General features: G+C 41.3%; 1 protein-coding gene across 5 annotated transcripts in view; it reads left to right on the top strand.

The window, feature by feature from the left end:
• The first annotated feature begins 2,911 nt into the window (after positions 1-2,911).
• Positions 2,912-24,260, top strand: part of STX18 (syntaxin 18) — a 139,839-nt gene continuing 118,490 nt past the window's right edge. For 2 of the 5 annotated variants that reach the window (XM_081303945.1, XM_081303944.1), the window contains exon 1: positions 2,912-3,650. In XM_081303945.1, the coding sequence (XP_081160071.1) occupies positions 3,483-3,650 (168 nt within the window). In that variant the 5' untranslated portion in view covers positions 2,912-3,482. The remainder of the gene's footprint in view (positions 3,651-24,260) is intronic. The other 3 variants (XM_081303943.1, XM_081303942.1, XM_081303946.1) reach the window with 3 other exon arrangements.

Here is a 24,260-nt window from a genome sequence, read left to right on the forward strand (position 1 = left end):
ACAGGCCGTAAAGGTAGCTTTGTGAAGGTAATAGGAGCCCAAACAGGGATTGAGGACCAACTGAAGGCCCAAATGAGAAGGAAGGGTGGGAGGGGAAGGGAATTATGGTGTGCATTAGTTTCCTGCGGTTTCCAGATGACAACAAACTTTGTGAGTTAAAACAACAGAAGTTTATTTCTCACAGTCCTGGAGGGTAAAGTCTGAGATCAAAGTGTTGGCAGGGCTATTTCCTTCAGAGGCTCTAGCAAGAGAAATGTCCCTTGCTTCCTACAGCTTCTACTGGTTGTCAGCAATATCTGGGTGTCTGCACAGGAACTTCTCTTCTCTGTTCTAAGTGTTACGAGAAGTCCCAGAGAGGGGGACCTTGACTTGGGACAAGTGGGGTCCTTGGCATACAGGAGAGAAGAAGATTTCAGCACATGTCAGTTGGAGACACAGATTTATTTATGAAGACACATTCCAGGGAGAATGTAGGCTAACTCAGGAAAGAGACATTTGGAGGGGATAAAGAAATATGCATTCAAGGGCTGGGGCTGTGGCTCAGTGGTAGAGTGCTTGCCTAGCATGTGTGAGGCCCTGGGTTAGATTCTCAGCACCACATTTAAGCAAATAAATAAAAAAAGGTACATCAATAACAAATAAAAAATATTTTTAAAAAGAAATACACATTCAAGGGAGAATGACGGCCATCTTGACAGTGAGAAACTTTGGGGGGTAAAGCAAGGAATATAGAGTCAAGAGAGAACATGGGCCATCTCCAAAGGGAGAGCTAGCCACCCCTTGGTGTAGGATGTTATTTATAGAGGGACAGTTGCTAGGGTTGAACTACAGGAGGAGTCAGGGTGGATCACACAATTTTGTGCCAGTTTTTCCAGCACTTGCTCATTGTTCTCAAGTTACTTTTTTTTTTGGAGGGGGGGTACGGGGATTGAATCCAGGGGCACTACCAATGAGCCAAATCCATAACCGTTTTTATTTTGAGACAGGGCCTTGCTAAGCTGAGGCTGGCCTCAAACTTGAGATCCTCCCGCATCAGCCGCCAGAGCTGCTCGGATTACAGGTGTGCACCTCCATAGGCTCACTCGTTACTTTATGTGGGCAAGGGCATGGGTCAAGATTTCAGGCCAAGGGAAGGAGCTGGGTGGCTCAGGAACACTTGTTTTGCATTTCAGAGGTTCATGGGCATTTCCTGCATTCCATCACACATGGGCACTTTTCTTGTGAAACTCAATCTACCTTTTCCTATATCCTCAAATTCTTATCTCATAAGGACACTTATTGGATTTAAGGCTCACATGGGTAATCCCGGATCATCTGCTTATTGCAAGAACCTTGACTGTTACATATGCAAGTATGTTAACATTCACGTGTTCTAGGAACCTGGAGGTTGAAGAGCTCTGGAGGGGCCAACATCTGGCTCACTGCAGAGCGGGAGAATAGAAAGCAGAGTGGAACAAGCCAGTTGGTCAGGACAAGAGGCCTTTAGTTTGTGCACTTTCTAGGAAATCTTGTGTACTTATGGTCACTTGAAACCTCAAGTAATCTGTAAATTTTATAATCTGCTGTTTTGAGCGCACTTGTGTCTCATTTCTACCATTATCTTCTATGTTTTTATTCACTTAAATATTTGTCCCTACCTTTCTGCCCCCAAATCGTACCACACAACACACTTTTCACACAAGGCACCACTCACAAGGCAGGTTTGGTGGAGCTCAGTCTTCCTCCCAAAGTCCCCTCCGATTACCTACTTTCTACTTTCCTGGCCCACTCTTTGGGTCTGGCTTCCCCGATTTCCCCTAATTCAATCCCCCTCAGTTTATTATGCAGAGCAATTTAACTCTCTTTCCTTCAACTCTGCCTCAGGCCTACCTTTGCATAGCCAAAGACTCATTAATGTCTCCATAAAACAAAGGGCCATTTATGCAAGACAGAATCCTTGTTGGCAGAGATTTTGTAATTTCTTTCTTACTCTCTCTTTCTCATAGATGGAAGAAAGCCATATGGAAATTTATTTTCTTCATACAGTTAGGACCAAGAGACTGCAGTCTGGATTTTAATATTCCTTTTCTTCCTCCTTGCTGGTAAATGTATATTTTCTTGACATCTATTTCTTATAAACTTATTTGTTTAACAGACTGGCTCTCAATGTTTTGATCTCAGAACTCCTTTACATTCAAAAATTATTCAGAGTCCTAAGCAACTTTTGTTTATATGGATTTTATCTATTGATATGTATCATATTGAAATAAAATAACTTAGGTCTTTATTCATCTAAAATTAATGTTTATTACATATCAACATAAATGATATCTTTTTCTGAAAAAATACATTTTCCAAAACAACAAAAATTGGTAAGAAAAATGGTATTTATATTTCTGCAAATCTCTCCGAAATCTGGCTTAATAGAAGACAGCTGGTCTGCATTTAGTCTGTTGAAAGATCAGAGTCTGGAAAGCACAGCTACACAACTCCTGAGAAAATGAGAGTGAAAAGGCAAATAGCATCTTAGTATTATTAGGAAAATAACTTAATCTTGTTGACCATTAAAACCAGTTTTAATGCACATTCCAGTTGTGCCTCCTCTTTAAGGCCAAGGAAAACAAAAACAATAAACCTTGGACTCAACTAGATCTTGAATTAAAACTGAACCATGAACCAAAAATATAGGGAAACCTCATTGGCTAAACTGTATTCAATTAAAACAAAGATAACTCAAGATGGTACATTTAAAACCGATATAGCAGGGATGAACACCGGGGAGTTATCACTTTTTTTTTTTTTTTTTTGCGTCGGTTAAATTTCTACTCATCCCCAGCTCTCTGCTCAGGGATGCCTTCTGTAGGGTCTCTGCCTCACCGTAAGTAATGAGCCTGAGAACAATGACATCACCAACGCGGTGGCTACCGTAGCGGGCCACACTGACTAGGAGCCTAGAAACACTCGACACGCGTCTTCCCATTTTATTCTCAGTAAACTCGGAGGAAGGTGCTGGCTTCGTTTTGCAGAAGCGGCTGGTTCTTGGACACCTGCACGGTCCAAGCTCTCCTTGCAGCCGGATGTCCTCGCTCTCTGCCTCTGTCCTGCTCAGATGAGTCCCTGAAGGCAAAGGTCAAGGGTGGCGCTCCTCCGTATGCGCGCAACCGAAGCGCCTGGGTTCAGTTAGTCAGGGGACCACGACAAGGAAGCGGGCCTTTCGACTCCCCGCTCCTCTCGCTCCCGGGTCACACGGAAGTCTGTGCGCGGCCAGGCCACCCGAGGTTCGCAGAAGGAGGAAGGTGCGCCCGCGCGCGGGCTCAGGCCGAGGCAGGAACCTTTCTTCTCCAGCCGCAGGATCTGGGCGCAGGCCGGAACCTTTCTTCTCGCGTCGCCGTTGCCGGGCGGAAGTGTGCAGAACGGAACGGTCCTCCCGTGGCCGGGTTGTCGCTGCGGTCGCCGGCTGCTGACGTGGGCCGGCCGGTGTCGGGCCGCGGGTGGGGGTCAGCATGGCGGTGGACATCACCCTGCTGTTCCGGGCGAGCGTCAAGACCGTGAAGACGCGGAACAAGGCGCTGGGAGTGGCGGTGGGCGGCGGGCCCGAGGGCAGCCGCGACGAGCTGTTCCGTCGGAGCCCCCGGCCCAAGGGCGACTTCTCCAGCCGCGCCCGCGAAGTGGTGAGCCGGTGGTTATGCCGACGGCGGGCGAGAGTGGGCGGAAGGCGACCGGGACCCCGGGCCCGCTGCAGACCCGGCCGCGTGGGCGTGGTGCGAGGACGCGGTCCCGGGGTCAGGGCGGTGGCCCGGAGGGCAGGCTTGTTTGAGGAAGGGGAGGCCGGTCTGGGAGCCCGGGGAGCAGACTCCCCTCCGCCAGGTTCCCGGGTTCCTCGGTGCGGCAGTGAGCTCGCTGTCCCCGGAGACCTGAGCCGTGACACGTCCCAAAGCGCTGACTTTCCGTGCGGCCTCTTGGGTCGGCTTGTCTGCCTCCTCCCCGACCCACTCAAGCTGCACTTTCCCTTCCCTTTGCCTCCTGAGACTAGTTTAGGATGGTGACACTGATACCCAGTCCTCTACACTGCTGTCTGTCCGCTGGACCCAGCAGGCTTTCGTTCTTCCCGACAGCAGGAACCTCCTCCTTCAGGGCAGGGACGTGTTGGCTTCATCTCAGACACATGACTCATGGCATTGCTTAGGAAACGTTCCTTGAATGAATGAATGGACAAACGGTTGTCTGTTTTTCCCACTAAACCAGAAACTCTGTAAGGGGAAAGATAATGTTTGCCTCATATAGTTTGGTAACTTTGGCACCAAGGTTGGTTCTAGTTTTTGTGGGGTCTAAAGCTTATACAGTTCTGCCTTTCCTCTTTAATAAATATAAATACAGAATCACACAAAAAGGTCCATAATTTTGCAAGGTACAAATGAGGGATCTCTGAAGTTTAAGGTTCATTAATTCCACAGTATAATTCCACATTCACCTCTGCTTGACACATAGTCCAGTGCTTGGCACTTTGGGGCACTCATTTTTTAAAATATATGTTAGCACACATTAATGGTATTTTTGAAAGGATGTTCAATGTCACATGGGGGATTGGACCAGGTAAATAAATACTGTCCATCAATAAAAATCTGTTCCACATCTACTTCTGAACTAGACTAGTACCATCGTAGAGTAGTATGATATAAAATGATCAGTGGAGGACACAGCCATATAAGCAAAACAGGTGCAACAAGCCTTACAGGTGTTGTGGAGGGCACAAAGAAGAAAGTGTCAGTTCTGTCTGAGAACTGGGAAGTTTTTATAGGGGCATTGATATCTGAAACAAAATCTAGGAGAGGAATTGTTGGTTCCAGTGCAGATAAAGTGGGGAAGGGCATCTTGGGCTAAGAGAGTAGTATGCACAAAGGTGTGAGGTAGGTAACAGGCTGACCTAAGTTAGTTTGATAAACATTTGAATGTGAGTCGAATTTGGCACATTTAGATAAATTGGAGTGGCGTAGCAGGCGGTTGGTGGGGGAAGAGATCTTGATGGATCTTAGAGATCACTCTGTGGAGTTTGTGCCTTGTCCTAAGGTCAGTGAGAGTTGTATGGTCCATGCAAGCACAGGAGAAGGCCCAATGGACCAGATTTTTGTCTTAACCCATCAACTATTAGCTGTAGGATATTATTAAGCAACTTTTATGATCCTAGTTTATTTATCTATAAGATGGTCCCTTCCTATTTTTTCTTCTGCTTTAAACAAAAGACTTACAAAACTGCATTGATTATGTGCATGAGAGAGAGAGACATCTCAAAGGGGAACTTCCCAGGTTGAAATGAGAGGAAGAGAAAGTAAAGCATTTTGACTCTCAGTTTGGCCCAGGCTGTTCCTGAGTTCCTTTAATGGAACTGTGGTATGAAGATCACAGTTTTGGCTTTTGGAAGGTCCTTTCTGAAAAAAACTGGTTTATTAATACTGCACTATTTTAGGATCCTGATCAGGTATAGAATTGGGAACTATAGAGGTGAGAAGCGCAGTTGGCTTGGTGAGCCCTGTGGAGAGCCCTGTGACCGTTTGGACCTTTCCCTGAATGGTGAGAGTGTGCTTGAGATTATTTTGAGTTAACAGGCCTCAGGGATAGTGACATGGTACTGAGTGCTGGAGTTCCCTGTCCCTGGAGGAAATTATACAGAAGGATGGCTGCTTGTCAGAAATATTTGAGAATTTTGTACCTGTTCACAGGGTTAGACTGCATGTCCCTGAAAGTTTCAGTTCTTTTATTTAATGAAGTGGGAGAATGTCAAGGCTTGAGATTCTGTAAGTAGGGACACGGGCTGAATTAAATGCAGCCACATCCCTTCTTGACATGGAAAAACTTGCATTCTCTTGAGGAATTTCGATTTGATATTGTAGCTGTTTTGTGCATTACTCTTCTTGCAGCTCTTCCCTGTTTTCCTTGTGAAACTTACAATAGAGAGTCAGTGATGGAGTCCTGTGCTTTCACCACAGTCTGGTGTGTCAAGGTGTGGTTGGCATTTTGTTTGGACTGGATTACCTACACTTAAAAGTCTGGTTGGGGGCTGGGGATATAGCTTAGTTGGTAGAGTGCTTGCCTTACACACACAAGGCACTGGGTTCAATCCCAAGCACCACACACATACACACACACACACACACACACACACACACATACCCACACACAAAGTGTGGTTGGTACTAGGAGGACATATTCTATTTTGGGTTTAGCTCCATTGTCAGACATAAGGAAATGTAGCAAGTTATAATAATGCACTTTGCTAACTGCCTTCCTTGAAGCATTGCTGTAATTTCTAGGATACATTTTACCTACTTCAATTTCAGTTCTTCTGTTCCTCATTTTGGACACAACATGCCTGATGTCAGATTTCCATCTCACTGAATCCTTGTAGAAAGTATATTAAGTTTAACATATGTGTTGAAATTAGATCTTTTTCCCTCCCTCAGGCTGGTTTCTTCTCCATCATTCCTTTAAATATTTAAGTTTTATGTTCAGTTTTGCTAAATTTGCTAATATAAATTTAATTTATGTTTTGCATAATTTATATCAGTAATTGGGACTGAAATGCATGCCAGCCCATTAAATTACAAACCAACAGTAATGGCATTTCAGATTTGGGGGGAGGAACTTACATTATTTGAACAACTCTGTGTAATGATGAATATACCAGTTTGCACTGAGAGTTGATTAGTTAACTCATTTGGAGCATGGGACTGATGAAGACCATGGGATTACAAATAGAATTGGGGCTTGGATTCAAATCTGGATTCTGCTACTTAGATATGGGTGAATTTGGGCTGTATTATCTGAGTCTCACTTCTATAAAAATAGGGCTTGATTTTACTGTACTTAAACCACAAGCTCATTATTGGGATCTCATGAGATTATGAATATAAGGAAGGATACTGATTCTTCTTGTTCTCAACACTAACTCCCTCCTCTCACGTAGGACGTGTAGACATATTTTCTTCGGTGGCTCCAAGCTGTAGTCTGCAAAACCACTTAGCTGTCTTGTACTTTCATTGCTTGCTTGTGAAGGAAAGCCAAGAAAGTGCCTGAAGGAGTGAGTGAATCCTGTGTAGGTGCAGACAGCACCCGTGGTGGAGCAGAAGTACGGGGTGTATTCAGAAAGGCGTTTTTGTGCCGTGGTGAAACTCTGTCAGCCTTGGCACGTGTGTGGTGAGGGTGCCACTGTTCCTCTCTCTCCTCCCCATCGGCCACATAAGCCAGTGCTCATTTCCCAGTGGGTCCTTTGACTTTGTGTCCCAGGAGCCATTACCAACTGTTGGACTTGATATTCAATTGCAATCTGCCTGGCATCTTACTTGACATATAGTTAAAACTTAATTGTATGACTAAAGTAGAACCATTGACTAACAAAACAAAACCTTCAAAAGATCTTAAGGGCTGGGGAGGTAGAGTGGTAGAGTGCTCCCACAGCATGCATGAGGCCCGAGGTTCAATTTCTAGTATAGAACACCCCCCAAAAAAAAATTAAAAAAGGAAGAACCTCAAGTTTATCTTGTCCAGGCTTATCCTTTTATAGATGTGAAGGCTAACACTCAGGTAAGGAAGTAAAATGACTGGCCCAAAATTACACAGCTGAGGTCCTGGAGCACAGCCAGAAGTTGAAGCCAGGTCCTTTAACCCAGGTTGATGTTATTTCACCCTCTTCCCTTAAATATCCACTATAATTTATAAATAAAAAATTCTGTTGGTTTTGAGTGGCAATTTCTTCTTGGGCTAATAGGAAATGGGACTTGGAGCAGAGACAGAATTTGAGTACCTCTTACAACCTGTATGAACTTGGTAAGTTACTTAACTTCAATTTCTTCACTTCTAAAATAGAGTAGTAGCAACCTTAGAAGGTGGTTAGGCAGATGGAATGAGAAAAGGTATTCTGTGTGGGTCTGAATTCTTTGAGTTGCAAGTGATAGTTTCTTAATATAAATTAACATAACCGGGAAATCCACACTCTGAGCTGATTTCTCTAGCTCTTGTGCATAAAACTCCAGGAATAGACTCTTAATTGGTTCTGTTATGATTCTGAATCTTCTCTTGTAGACCTCTGGCCATAGGGGTAAGTTCTTTAATTGATCAGGTCATCATATGTCCACTTCAATCTGTGGCCAATAGGTGGCTTAAGTACAGTGATTCCAGCCTCACTAGAACTGTGGAAAAGGAGTGCTATTTCTAGGAGTAGGGAGTACAAGACAGCAGGCAGACCAACCAGCAACCATCTCCCTTCCTGTCCTGCCACAGTGCCCGACATGCTTTTACCTCACCTGCTGGTTGTCTTCAACTCCACGGGGAATGAGAACTTAGAGCTGTGGGTTTATAATGACAGGCTTTGGGAGTAGGGAAGGACCTGAGATGCTGAAGAGTGGCAGCTTTTCTCTTACTGATCTATAAAGGTTTCAGAGGCTAGGGAAAGCTGCCACCCAGGTAACCAGGACCCCTGTAAACAGTCCAGCTGCATTTCCAGAGGCAGCAGGGGCTCTGAATAGGAAGTCAGCCGTGAATTGGGCTGCTGTATAATCTTTTTGGGCTTTAGTCACCATGTTAATAACTAGATAACTGTAGGGATTTCTGGTGAAACAAAGATGTTTTGTAAATAAGATCATAGTGATTCTGAGTTGTTGAGCAGGCTGTGTTCAAATCATGCATACAGATGAGATTTTGTTCTTTGTTTATTATGCCTTGCTTTTTTGAAAACTAAATTTCATTTATTTACTTATTTATTCTTAGGAATTGATCTCTAGTTCCTGGCTGAAATCTAGAGTTCTTAAGGTGGTTCAGAGTCAACATGATTTAGTCCACTCCTTCTCTGACCTCGTTTCTTCTCACCTTCCTCTTGCGTTTCTACTTTGACTATCCTGGCTTCTTGGTTGCTTTCACCTGCACAAGGCACATTCCAATCTCAGGGTCTTTGCAGTGTTGCTTCTACCTGGAACTCTTCTCCTGGATTCCACATGGTTTGATCTCTGTTAACTTCAAGTTTCTTCAATCAAGGCCTTCTTTGACTTCCCTGATACCCCTTTTCTTTCCCTTACAATGTTTTATTTCATTGTAAACCTAACATATGGCTATTTATTTATTGTTTATCTACTAGAATATATGCTTCCTGAAAATGAAGGCTATATGTGGTCTGCACTGAATCTGTGGCTTCTAGAACAGTGTAGGGTGTAGGCACTCAATACATTATTTCTTGAGTTAAGTGTTAATCTACTGTGTCTCTTAGCTTTCTCTTTGAGGACTAGATGATCTCTTTCCAAGGCTCCTTCCAGTTGTAAAAATGTACAGTCCTACCATGAGCCTGAATGCTACACAATATACATTTTCACTTAGCCCAGTATCTGTGGAGTAGATATTACATAAATAGTAGCTTTAATTTTGTTGCTAAGGTTTAGTTCTTCCCTCAAAGAGTTCACAGTCTGTTGGAGAGAAACAGACCTAGGGAGTGCAGTGAATTAGATGTGACTGACAGATGTAACTCTCCTAGCATTAACTTTCCAGGTCCTCCTAATTTCCTTCTCAGGGCAGTGTTGACTTAATTTGGGGCCCAAAGGGTGAGTTGGTACTGCCTGGATTATTACCTAGGGTAGCTGGAAATGTACATTGTCCAAAGACTGAATGTAATCATAGTAAAATTGGGATTTCAGGTAGGGAACATGATTCAAAGAAGCAGCCCCTGGCAACAGACAGAAAAGATAAGTGAAAAACAGGAAAGGCAAGAGATAGGCCAGATTACAGGAACAGATTGGGAAGCAATTTAGGTCCAGTGGGCAGTTTGCAAACCGAGCATGAGTGTGTTGAATCATAGATTTAAAAAATACATGTGGCAGAAACCTATTTGCAAAGAAGAGAAGTAGCTTTGGTTGAAGCTGGGGTAGAGGGCTTGGGAGAAGGTATTCATGAGCCATCTTCTTCTCCTGCCTTCCTCTCTTCTTGAGAAACTAACCACAGGACTCAGAAGCAGAGTATAAAAACTTCCACATTGGTGCTTCCAAGGCCTTTTTAGCTTCATGATGCTGTGTTTTTATGGATTGTAATAGCTGAGTGTATACCATAACCATGCTCAGAGACTTCATGATATAATAGTGAGCCCTTTGTATAGTTTGCACTTCTGAATTTTACCCAGGACTTGTGAGAATTACAACTTTTGGAATTATATTTATTTAGTAATTGATTCATTCCATTATCCAGTAAGCATTGAACATGGGATGTATATCAGGCACTGTGAGGGCACAAAGAACAATGAGACATATGTCCCAGCCTTTTGAAAGTACATATAAAGGATAACTAACTCTTTGGGAAGAATCCAACTGAACCGTGAAGGCTGTGAACCCTGCCACCAGACCTAGGAAGGATCAGTCACATTCCTGGAGAGGGAAGAGTGAGCAAGGACAGTGAAGCACACAGCAGGCTGACTGGGGGAGCAGAGGCAAGACTGGTGTGATGAGAGTCATCTATTAGAGGAGGCCAGGGTGAGGGTTCAGGCGCTGGCTGGGAGATGAGGTGGTTCTGAATTAGATTAGAGGAAAGGTGCAAACTTCGGGTCTGCAGACCAAATCCAGCCCACTCCCTATTCCTGTAAATAAAGTTTTATTATAATGTGGTTGTGTTCATTCATTTACATACAGACCATGGATGCTTTTATACTGCAGCAGCAGTGTGGTGGCCAGCAAAGGCCTGCAAAGCCTAAAGTGTGGACTGCAGGACCCTTTAGAGAAAAAGTTTGCTGGCTCTCGGGTTAGAGCATTTTCAGCAGCATAAGGAGTTTGGGTGTTAGGCTCTGAGTTTTACAAGTGAGGCATTAAAGGATTATTCATGTTTAAAAGTAATCAGTAGCAATATTGATGATCACTTTGGAGTGTGACATAGAGAGCTAATTAGGAGGCTGTTGCATTAAGTCAGGTGAAAGCTGAGGAGCCAGTGATAGTAGGAATAGACAGGAAAGGGAGATGAAGTCAGTGCAGGTCAAGTTTCCCTTCTCTCTAGGGCTTGGGGCCAGAAGTATTTAGGATTTTAGAATTCTTGGACTTGGGAATAATTGAATATACATAATAAGATATCTTGGAGATGGAACCTAACTCTAAAAACAAAATATGCTTTACGCACATAGTCACAAGTAAATTTTTTAGGATGTTTTTAGTACACCTGCATTTTGACTCATCATATGAAGTCATGTGGAATTTTCTACCTGTGGTGTTATTCCTGTACTCAAAAAGTTTCAAATATTGGATTTTTTAAATTAGGATCTAGTAGTTAGACTCAGCAAACTTAGTGGATAATTAATGGAGTTAGAGTAAGAGGTAGAAAGACTGGAAGATTAAATCGTATTGAATTCTAATTGCATTTTTTTTTTCAAAATTATAGTTGGATGCCAGTTGCTCACTTTCTCAATTCTAAACAGGAAAGAATAGGTCTAAGAGCCCAGAGGACTTAGAAGCAGGTGGTAGATGACTGCTCAGTGGCAGTGCTTCCTGGCAAATGTGGTTTGGAGAGCACAACTGGCATCCAGTGGGGTTCTCCAGCATTGCTGTATTTAATACAAAATTGATAACTGGTATGTATGCCTATTGTGGGAGATTGAGACCTGCCTCACAGTCCAGCAACACATTAGACCTGGTTTGTCGTGGCAGGAAGTACTAGACAAATCTCACTCCTCTGAACATGGATGGGGATTGAGACTCCTGAGGGCTGTGTGGATGCCAGGTTCTTCCAGTTCTTTTCAGTTGTGCTGGCTTTAAAAGGAAACTGGTCTTGGTGGTGGCAGTTGCATTACGTTGGGGAAGCATGGTTCTTGGAGATTGTTGGCTGAATTCCTCCTTCATTCCAAGTAGAGTCTATGGTGGGTCAAGGAATTCTCCCTTTCCTCACTTCTAGTTGGCAGGTATCAGCAGTTCAGCATATCAGCTCTTAGGGTAGGGCTGCTGAAATAGGTTCCCTCAGTGTGACATTTTTAGTGAAATTCTCCCCGTTCATGGTCTGGTTTCATATTGGAATCAGATTTGTGTACATGTTCAGATAGAACCATCCATAAGGGCAGCTATCAATCAAGCTTACATCAGCTTGTAAGTCAGAAAGCAGTTGACCCTCCATATCTGCCATCTGCATCTGTGAATTCAACCAACTGAGGACTGAAAAGATTTTAAAAAATCGCATCTGTACAGAACACGTACAGACTTTTTTCCTTGTCATTATTCCCTGAACAATATAACAACTATTTACATAGCATTTATACTGTATTAGGAATAAAATATTTAGATTTACAATAGAGGACAATGTACTTAGGTTGTATGCAGCTACTGTGCCACTTTATATAAGGAATTTGAGGATCTGTTGATTTTGGTATCCACAGGAGTTCAGGAACTGATCCCCTGCAGATATGGAAGAGGGATGACTTTACCAGTTTGTTCATTTATTTTGAACACTACAACCAATACTTAGAAGGTTACAAATTTTGGAAAATCAAATCATTTTTGAGCTTCTGCAATAAGTTGGAAACTCTATTATACCTGATCTCATTTATTTTTTCCCATTTTGGGGGAATAGAAATATAATATTAAATGATTATATAATATTGATTGATTGTATTATATCAATAATATGATTCTAGAATTCATGTAAATTAGATGTTTAAAGTTTCTTCTGTGGAAATCCACATCTGCTCCCTCTGGTGGGTAAAGTATCAGTGAAGTCTGCAGATGTTCATTACAGCTTAAGGTATAAAAACTGTTTATGTTCAAAACATTAGGTTTAAAATTGACTTTAAAAAGAGGTCTGGCTTGGGCTGGGGCTGGGGCTCAGTGGTAGAGTGCTCTCCTGGCATGTGTGAGGCACTGGATTGGATCTTCAGCACCACATAAAAAATAAAGGTATTGTGTCCACCTACAACTAAAAAAAAAAGGGAAAAGAAAAAAGAGGCCTGACTCCTGACTTTCCAGTTCTGGCTTTCCAGTTCTCAAGTCTGGAAATACTATAATTTGCCACCTCCTACAGATCACAGCTAACATGTTTGTTGAAATGTTCTTATGGAACTCATAAGCCACATTTAACCAAGAGAGTCTTTTCACTTCACAGTGTTAAATACATTTCTACCCAAAGTGTAGCCAAATGATAAGAAAGCTAGTAAAATGAACATTCACCTTTTCTTGGATATCTTCTCCAGCAACAAATCCTGTAGTCCAAGTAGCAGAGATAGGTAACAGCATATCTTAACTCAGAGCAGTTGAGAAAGGAATTAAAGAATGTATATTTTGAATTTAAAGTACTTTTTGCAGCTTGGTACTTTTAATGATGTGATCTTGAAGAACTGCCGGGCCTTTTTGAGCCTCACTGTTTTTGTTTAGTTGGAGGATTTGGCTGGATGGCCCTTAAGACCAGTAGGATCTCTCTGTGATTCAGTACTCTTCTCTCTGCAATTCCTAGAATATCTTTTTAGATGCTTTTTGCAATAATAATGCCCTTTGCCTTGTGATATTCTCCCTGAGGCCCTGTGTACTTAGAATTTTTCATCCAGATAAGAAAAAAATTTTTTTTGTTAAAGGTGGCATTTTGTATGATTTTACAAATGTACTTAATACTGTACTTAATACTTAAATATATTTCTTACAATGGGCTGTTGTCTGCAGGATACATTTTCAAAGTTGACTCTTTAAATCTGGTTATAAAAGTAGTTAAATGCTCATTAAACAGAATAAGGAAGGACATAAAGTTCATATTTGGTGCTATAAGCCAGAAATATCCATTGTTACAATTTTAGTGTATAAGTCTCCAAACGTTTTATCTATTAAACAAAAACAGGATTTTTGCAATCCTTCTCTTCTTATTCCATCTTCTTTTCTTGATCATTTAACACTATATTATTGTGGACATTTTTTGGTGTCATTCCATATTACTCTGTATCATCAATTTGTTTGGCTGCCTGGCCATTAAAAATAATATCACATAATTGATTTACCTGAATGCCTGTTGAGACACATTTAGATTGCTTCCAGTTTGTTGCTGTTTTAAACAAAACTTTATTTTTACCAAATTTGTTTCAAATTTTTCATAATGTCTTAAAAAGGCAAAAAGTATAAATTCAGTTTGTGTTTATTCTTCAATAGAATAAATAGAAAGTTGAGGAAAATTACCACTTAGTTATTTGAAAGTATTCAATGTGTTACAACTTACTGGATGAGCATGGGAAAGGGGGTGACTGGGGTCAGATTAGTGAGGGACACTTCTGGGGGGAACAGACTAGAGAGCAAGTGCAGTTGGGGGGCGGCCAGTGTAAGTCCACTTTTTCAAGCCAGAGGATGCGAAGTAAGTCCAGGGAGGCCTGATTACAGAAGGCCTTGAGAGCCTTCAGACAAAACAAGTGTACATACTTCAGTGGTGATCCTGTATCTGTTTAATGACCACTTAAAATGCAGTGGAAACATTTAGAGTAGTAACACAAAGGATTTCTAGTAATAACTTTAAAAGAAATGCTGATGACCCAGTTGAACTGCAAAACTTTGCCAACAGATGCAGAGGACGACTAAGTAGAAACCTATTGTATACCTGGAATGGAAGGAAAAGTGTAGCAAAGGGATCAGCTGTTCCTAAATTAATTTGTAAATTTAATACAGTTTGGATCAGAATTCCAACAGAACTTTTTTGAGTGAATCTGGAAGTAGTCCTGAAATTCATCTAGAAAAAAAGAAATGAGAATATCTAATTGATTTTTTTAAAAAAAGAGTGGAGGAGGAATGGGGACACTAGTCTTATCAGATATAAGAACATTTTAAAGCCAAAATATAGTAAAGATATGCACATATGACTTATTCAGGGAGACCTATTAGGTCAGGGTGTGTGTGTGTGAATTTTGTTCATATTAAAGAAAGCATTGTAAATCAGTTTTAAAAAAAGGAGTATTCAGTGATGGTTTGGGGGTAGTTAGCACTTTGGGGGGGACAAAGTTTGTTTTACATCCTTACCTCATAAGAGATACATATGAAAATAAATTTATAAATGGACTACAGTTTGTAATTATAAAAGCAAGACTGAAGAAAGTGAAAAGGGAATGTTGTCTTACCTTGTAGAAGTGGGAGGTCTCTGAGTAAAAGCAGCAGCAGTTTTCATGATAGTCATGGTGGTGACTGTGGTGGCAGATAGCAGAGCTGTCACTTTACATAGAGATGCCTAGCATTTTCCCAGGTAGAGAGAAATTATTAGGTAAATATGGCTTACCAAAGAATATGTCGTAACACAAAAATAATTGCTTATATTATCATATTAGGCTAAAAAAGTAAATACCAACACTGGTTATAATTAAAACTATGTATACAAAACCAAAAACAAATAATAAAGAAAAAAAGAAGGCTCTAGGCGTAGAAATACTGACTAGAAGGAAATATACCAAAATGTCAAACATGGCTACTTCTGGGTGATTGGTCTATGGGTGATCTTTTCTTCTTCTGTCATCCAGAATTTATTTAATGAACACATACTACTTCTGAAATGAAAACAAAACAGAACAAGTAAAGCTCCTAGCAGACAAGTTTTTACTTGTGGTAGGAATTGGAGAAGAATTAATAGCTTTTGATTAGAAAAATGTCATGAGTAAGCAGTATCTAATTATATTTAAAATGTGCAGTGGAGGAGACCCTATTTAAAGGAAGTCTGTGGTAAAACCTTTTGTAAAGGGAGTAATTTTCCTGTAACTCAACTGGATTTCCAATTTAGACTTTCTTAACTTATACAGGAAAATCATCCACAAATGTTGGGTTAATATCTTAGCTTTCTGGTTGTCATTCTAAAAATAATAAACGATAATAATAGCTACCACTTGTTGAACATGTACTCTACCTGGCCCTGTGCTAAGAGCTTTATAACTTATTTGACTGTCCTTACAAGTTAGGTTCCATTACTCCTGAAGAAACCGAGGTTCAGAAGGCCAAGTCGCCTTCCCAGGTGATGTCCCTGGTGCTGTAAGATGGTAACAATGTTGAGAGCTTGCCTTGTCCCTTGATTGACTGCTGTTGCTGCAGGCTCTTGGAAGTGAATGGATTTGCCTGGGCAAGCGCTGCCCCCGCCTGTGGAGCTGCATTCTGCTTGGCATTCTCTGGTGATTTGCTCTTTTGTATGTTATCACATCATTTGCTGTTTTTAATGGCACATTTGGTACATAGTCACACACATTGAAAGTTCTTGGCTAGATTTGGGGAAAATATTACTACTATTGAATCAAACATTTCTTTCTTTCTTTTTTTTTCCTCCAAACCAAAAATTTTATTTGTTTCTCTCTTCCTATTTTTCCTATTTTTTTTAAATCAATAATTTCCTAGCAATAACACATTTTGCATAGATTGTATTGAGGTATGCTTTTGGGGAAAAGGGGAAATGGTTTGTGGTTTAGTTAATAAAATTACCGAGAAGGAAGGAAACCCAATTTGTAGATTATAGTCATTTGAAAAAGTGTAATTCCCTTTTCTGCCTTTGGGATAGTCAGGCCATGGAGAGCTCTGGTGTTTAGATGGCTTTTTAGAATTGTTCAGTCACAGCAAAGGGCCTGGCCTTTTTAATCACTGCACTGGCCAACCTTTCAATACCGGCTTGTCCCAGAGAAGGGCCCCAATGTGGGATGTAACTTCCTTCAGCACAGGACCTTGAGACACACAGGCTGTGATCTGTCGTCAGCAGTTAGGTCTAGCAGTCGGTGGAGAAGGCTCTATCCTGAAGGTGGTCCTGTACTACCTTTTAGCATTGTTGTAAGGATTGAATGAGATACTATCTATGAAGCTGCCAGTGTTGTATTTGGTATATTCTTGATACTCAGGAAATGCAATCACTTTATTATCACCTGTGTGTTGAGTGTCCACCTATGAATAAGGAAGGCACTTAGATTGGTTTCTCTTTATGATAGAAGGGTCAGTCTGATCATCAATATGCTTAGAGCCCAGAAGGGAGCATCCATTTTGTAAATGTCTATTGAGCATCTAGTATGGGATATGCTTGTTTTGGTTCCTAAAGGGCAGAGCAAAGGTAAAAGACACAGAACCTCTGCTTTCATGGATTTATAGTCTAATGGGAAATTTATAGCAAGCAAAAATACAGAAGCATACTTAGAGAATGATAATTCCACACTCGTATTAACTTGTATGTCTAAGATATCCCCATAAGTAATTATAGAAATCTTCAAAAGAGGAACTTTGGAAATTTAGATGGAGAGATCACTTCTGGGTGAGGTGGAGAGGAGACTGGGAGGAAAGGTGGCGTTTGAGTGGTCTCTGAAAACCCATACGTTTTCCACGTGTGGGAATGAAGGGGAGAGGTAAGCCAGGCACACGGGGCAGAGACGCTGAGGGTGGGAAAGCGTGGGGTGCTCAGATGAACGAGGAGCTAGCTTAGTGGGAGGACCACGAGAGGCGGCATGGCACATGTCATGTTGTGTTCTTTGACCCTTCTGGGTCCACTCTGTCCTCTGGGCTCTGCTCTTGTTGCAGGAGGCAGGTCTTCATGGATTGTATGGTGGGCTTTCATTGCTCTTGGCTTCCCCTGGGGTTCACCAGTGGCAGATTCCAGCAAGAGATCAGAAGATGGGGAGAGAGTTTTTGCATCCATAGCCCATAGTTAAGTGTCCAGGATTTTTTCTTGTATGTCAGTCATCCTGTGGGTTGGGATGAGATAGCCAGTAGGCTGGTTCCACCCAGCAGTGGACAGGGCCACATTGCATCCCTCCTCGGGTGACCCTGAAGACAGTGAGAAAGGGAAGTCCTCCCCATGGCCATAACTTTGGACAATTTATCTCTGTCTTTTTATCTAAAGTGGTTTCTGTATGAGGTATATTTCTCTCCCCTGTTTTCTAGCTCAGCATTGCAGTTGGAAAAGTCAAGTATTTTAAGCTCCAACATACTTTTCCTCAGTGATGTGGCAGTTCATATTTTTCTTCCAGATATGACCAGAAAGGTTAGAGGTGGTAAGTGGCTCTGTGGCATGTTGACTGTAAATCTGAACTGAAATGGAATCTGTAACCCATTATCAGATTCTGAATCAAGCTGCTATGTCCTTCTCCAGTTTTTGTTTTAGTGGAAATGTGTGTTTTTATTCTGTCCAATAGACAGTGTACATAACTAATATTAAAAGGGAATTACATAATGAATACTTGATATGAAGGAGACTAGTTAAGTACTTCAACTCCAAGGGATCTCATTAAAGTAATAAGGAAATTATATTTAATTTTAAATGGTAGAAAGATTTTTTAAATGTTATTGCCATTAAGCCTTTATTACCCACGCTCAACCTTATTTTGCAAGTGAATTTCCAAAGGAGAATTCATCTTTATAACAGGTAGAAAAGAAATATCCTTACAAAATGCATAGTTTGATGTCTTCTTCTTAACTATGGAAAGAAGCATACTTTTCCAAAGAATAGAATGTGATGGTTGATTGGAAACCTTTGGAGTTACAGGCTTTTAGCTCTACCTCTTGTAATAAGAAAATATATATAAGAATGGGTCCCCAGGTGAAGGCATGGAGGGATACTTTAGAGCCCTAATTGACTCCAGACACAAGCTGTGATTTGTAAGCAAGCAGTGACAAGGGGAAGTTAAATCAAAATTAAATTAAGGAAAGTAAGGGGAAAAAAGATATCAAGGAGAGGTGATGAATTTTCTGAAAGCTTCTAAATACTGCATGTGGATAAGTGATTGGAAATCTGCGAATATATCTCAGTTATGTCAAAAATGAAATCTGGAAACATTTCAGTACTTGCAAAGATCTTTCCTCATTTTTAGAAGTCTTTCTTAATATTCATTACTTGGTATAGCTCAATCAGCACAGGCATATTTGCTTCTATATTTTTCTATAGATCCAATTGGCAATAAAGTCATTATCTCCCTTGATGTACATGAAATGATACTTTGGCAGGATTGGTTTTTCTGTTTATATTTTGGCATTTTGATGTTGTAGTTTGTGTAAATAAAATTTCTGGGAATCAGCTCCTTCACGCTTACTGCCGTTTTTGCAGTTGTTTCTGTCATTGTCCCTTTTCATGGCCAACCCTGCCAGCTAATGACCAGGCTGAGGGGACAGATGATTTGTCTCACTCCTTTGTAGCATGAAGCACAGTTCAGCACATATATGGAAGTGAGTTGAGTGAGTAAGTGCCTGTGTCCTCTCGCATCCGTTAGTGGAATGAGCTGTGTGGACTCAGTCCCTGATGTCCTGAGCCTGGGCTGTCGCAGCAGTGCCAAGCCCTCCGTCTCTCCCCTGCCAAGCCACAACACAGAGAAGGCTGCTTTCATCACATTTTTTTTTGGCTCAGAAGCCTTCAGTATAACTCATTTCCCACATAGTGGATCCTCAGATATCTGCTTGGTGTCTAGAGGCTCCCCCCTCTTCCAGGGTTGAACCCCACACTTCTCCTGCCCATCCCCTTCAGCTCTGATGAAACTGCGATAGTCGCAGTACCCTTGACCTCCTTATCTCCTTGTCTTGCTGCTTCTGTTCTTCTTGCCTGGACTGCTGCCCCCTTCGATTTCTCAAATTCTTACCTTGAAAGGCACATTTTGGCCTATACTAGTCTCCTTCTGAATTCTAACCATTGCTGCCTATATCACTTACTAAATAAAGAAATATATACGGCCTGTGACACCCTTTGTATTGTTTTATGTTACTTAAAGGTTACCATGGCCTGGCTTGCTGCTGTTGGAGTAGTGCTATTGCTATTGCTTCCCACATGATATTGTTTACTTTAGGGCATGGGGGATGGAAAAGGAGAGCAGGATTCCATCCTGCTGTTGGTTTATAGTGCCTGCAGTGGCTTTTGTTTCTAGTGGTACTGCCTTTAGACAGGACATGGTCTGTATCTTTTTCATCTTTGTATGACTTGAGCCTAGCACAGAGCCTGGCCCTTGACCCGCTTCCATTACACAGTATTGGAGTAAATGCTTGGGGAACTCCTCAGATCTTGGTTCAGTTGTTTGACCTAAAACTGAAAGAATCGGCAGATATAATTTTCCATCTTTTAAAAACCATAAAAATCCAGTTTTCATTTAGCTTTTTTCATCATTAACAGTTCTCCCTCAAGCACTTCTTCTCCTTTGCCTGCCTTCAGCTTCAAACTGAAATTTAAGTCAATTTCCTCTTATTCTTTTCCTTGTGAAATTGGAGAACAACTGTTTAGTCACCTCCTTATAAATAAGCCTTCAACAAGTTAAATTGCCTCTAGGACTTGCTTTCTCCAGATTAAATTATCCCAAAGTCTTTTCTTTTTTCTCATAAAGACCTTTTAAAAAAGAAGCATTCATTATTTTTTAATTTATTTTTCTAGCTCTTTATAAAATTTTATTTCTTTCATAAATGTACCGCAGGATGTCCCTGAAAGGGCCTGACTGATGCTGTCTGGAATGGCAGTCTTCTTTCCACATCTTGAGCTGCATTCTGTTTGGATTTTGAAGTGTGCTGTTAGCTTTTTCCCTCCCTTCATAGCCTATCCCATTTAACTTAGTACCCACTCCCATTCACCATTTTTCTAGCATTTCTTCATATATGTAGCTTGATTTTTTTTTTCCCCCACAAGCATGAACTTGCTTTATTGGGAATCTCATGGTTACAGGTTAGAGACCCCAGTGCAAATTGGCTGAAATGATCAAAGGACTCGTTGGCTTATCCCTGGCTGGATTGGGTGGACAACACAGTGTTACCACAGGCCTGTTTTTTTTTTGTTTTGTTTTGTTTTTTTGTTCCCCTGGTCTGCCTTCTATAGTGCTGCGTCTCTTTGAGCACCTCAAGGCCTTGCTTTGTGATAGGCAAAGAGCTGTGAGGCTGGCAGACCCCACCTTCCAGTATTGCCCCAGCAGAGGGAGAGAGGAGTTTGCTCTTTCCTTGTAGTACTTGCCCATATCTTAGGGGTCTGTCATTTTCACTGACTCAAATTGAGTCATATGCCTATCCTGAAATCTACCCCATCTCCAGGGGAAAAGGCTTTTTTGCCTACCTCAGTCTACTTTGGACCCAGTTTTGGAGCTGGAGCAGTGTGTCACTTCCCCTGAGTATGTGTGGCAGGGAATTGAGACAGGATGATTTTCAAAGGAAATTAGAGGGGCTCCTTTCTCAGAAGGATGGGAACAACTTATATGGGTGGCCAACAAGAGATATGCATACATTCAAAGTTGTGCCCCTTCACTCTGCTCTAGACAGGTTATTAAAATCGCTATAAACTGAGAATATCTCTGAAAATAAGTTCCGTATTCTTTTACTCGTCATCACTCTGATTTTTGAGCATCCACTATGTGCTGGACATGTTAAGTAGCATACAAACGTGAGTGAGATACCACTGACTTTGAGAAACTCAGAGTCTAGTGAAAAGATAGACTTAAAGGCAAACAATCATGTAGAAATAAGTGCTGTTATCAGAGTGTAAGGGGAGGGTGCATGGGAGAGGTGCATTCTCAATTGAGTCTTGAAAGGTAAAGAATGCCTCCTCCCGGATGGGAAAGGAATGACATCGGCCTGAAGGCCAGAGTGAACCCCAGAAAGCTTTCACTAGAGGACTGACACAATCAGGTGTGCTCATTCTGCTGGTCACTGGTGGATTCAGCAGGTGAGAAGTGGATCAGCCGCAAGCAATATAGAAATGGATAGCAGGCAAGGTTTCAGAGCCAGGCCTGTAGACTGGGGAGACCTGGGAGCAAATGGAGGTTGAAACATTGTAGCAAGAGAGGGTGCTCAAGGAGAATTTCAAATGAAAAGAAAAGAAGGCCTTGGAGTGGTTCTTGGGGAGAAACAATGTTTGGAGGGATGACGGGGTAAGAAGCCAGAGGGGTGGCTCCCACCAATTAACAGATTTGTTCTTTCTTTGATAAAGGCAGCACCATCTGGGATGGTTTGTGGCCTGGGCTAAGAGCGTGGACTCTGGGCTCTACTCCCTGCTAGCAGGTGATCTGTGGGCAGATTACTTCACCTCATCTCCTCCTCCTAGCAGGGAGAAACTAGTACCTTACTTGGGAGGATTAAAATGAGTAAAGCACCTGCAAGCGCTTCACAGGCAAGCCCACACCTGCAGGTACTGTGCTGTGTTTCTGCTGGTTTCCCACACTCTCGTGCCCGCTGACCAGTTCATCTGAAATCCAAAATTAGCCTTTTTAGGACTTAATAATTTGCTCTTCTGAAAACTCGTGGTCCCAGTGCGACAATGCAAGTGTCTGACTCGAAGGTTTTTCAGATGATTTATTGAATTCTGTTTTTTTACTGGCTGACAGTTTTATTCCTGACTTACAGTTTTGTTTCATCCACATTTTACCTACTTTAAAATTGTTCCTAGTACTTCATAGCATACAGCTTTTCTTGCCTCTTCTTTCTCACTCTTCTTTTTAAAGTTTCTTCCCCAGAATCATTCCTAAAATTGTAGAACACTCAGGTAGTCATCCTGTCAGTTTGTTCAGTCAGTTTCTGGCACGGTACTTTTAATCAGGCTGGTTTCTTTATCCATCTGTAGAAATTGGCAGTATTTTCAACCCCTCTCCATTATAGTCAGAAATATGAACTTGTTGTCGTTTCTTCTTCCTCTTCCATTTTCCCAAGTAAATGTCTCGAACCACTGATTAGATCTGTGTGCCCACAATAACATAAGCAAGCACAAAGCTGAAAACTGATTTAAAGGAGAGTACTGTGCAGAGTCTATTACTCACTGTTTTCTAAAGTCTAGATTAAAATAGAACAATATTCAGGATGTGAGTATGTCGCTGAATCTCCAACACTCGTTGAACCAGACGTCGTGTGTGTTCATTTCTAAATAACTGGGTGGGTCACTTTTTTATTTATTATGAACACAAACACTGATGCTAACAACTGACATGTGAAAGGAAAGCAGGCGATAGTGATGAAAACCATTTAATGATTAGTGAGGAAACAAATATTGTTTAATGAAAATAAAAACCATGTCTAAAGGGCCTAATGCTGACTTTTGGAAATATAACCATGTTGTGGTCTTTTGTGTACCCTCTGTCCTGTACAGTAGATATTGTTTAAAATTGCTTGGGAACTGGAGCTTGCAATTGTGAGCCTGGAATGTCCTGCAGATAATTAAGTTGTGGTCAGGCTTTGGAAAAATAAAAAGTTCTCGAACTATGATTTTATAAACATGCTACAATAACATTTCTTTATATTTAACAGTTTCTTATAGAAAGTTGATACTCTCATGAGGCATTGATTAAAGGTAAAACATCAAGAAAGAAAAAATATTAAATTAAAACTTCACTTAGGATGTTGACAGTTGGCTTGTAATATTAAACAGATGTGTATGTTCCCGGGGATATTCTTCTTTCTGAACTGAATTGCTAAGTTGTATTTTTTTTAATGACAACTACAAATTTTTGATCAGTTAATAATTTTAAATACCCTTTCTACAATCTTCTGTATCTAACTTCGTCTGTAGTTTGAGCCTTCTCGATGATATAATGACTGGTGAAGCCTTTGCTGCCTCTTCTAAAGCCTTTCATTTTCTTTCTTCTCTTTTCCCCCCTCTTAAAGCTTAGCTGGGCTCTTCTGATTTCATGATGCATTCTTGGAGACTGATTCCTTGAAATAATTTTGGGATCATTGAGTGGAATTCTACCCGTGCAGATTTATGTCTGTAGTTTCCTTCCATATAAGCTTTGCTTTGGCATTTGAGTGCACAAGTTGACCTACATTGTGGTATTGTGTTTGTGTGGTCACTTGTAAAGGCTTCATAATGTGTCTCTATAGCCAGCCACGCAGATCGCCTGTACCCCACACTGTGGGGCCAAAGAAATGTTAGTAAGGGGACCTGGAGGAAACCAGGCTGTGGAGCAAGAAGAGATTCAAGAAATTCTTTGCTTACAAGGTTTTTGCCATAGGTAGACCTTTGCATTCTCTTAAGCAAAAGTCTAGATCGACTGGAGGCATGGGTTAGGTGGGGCTAGGCTTTGGTAAACTGAGGAGGAGTTAGCTTGGATTTTGTAGCATGAGATGAAAAGTACTTTGTGTCTTCAGAAATTCCTCAAATCAATCTGTAATACTAGATAAGTTGTACATCGTTGTGTTGGACTGATGAAATGGTTAATTTAGAGATCATTTAGCTGTATGTCTTTGACATGTAAATGTCTTATGTTTTCTGAACGATGTATTTCTCTAGGCAGGAGGGTTTGATTAACCTGGACAAACAATTTTGTTGCTTTGGATAGATTTATTGACCTTGGAACGATGTATTATTTGCACAGTTCTCTTTTGAGAATTATTGTTTTTTCTCTGCTTTGAGGCAGAGAGGTATTTGGG

This window comes from Spermophilus citellus (genome assembly GCF_964194105.1).
Source record: "Spermophilus citellus genome assembly, chromosome: 8".
In the NCBI taxonomy this organism is placed as follows: Eukaryota; Metazoa; Chordata; class Mammalia; order Rodentia; family Sciuridae; genus Spermophilus; species Spermophilus citellus.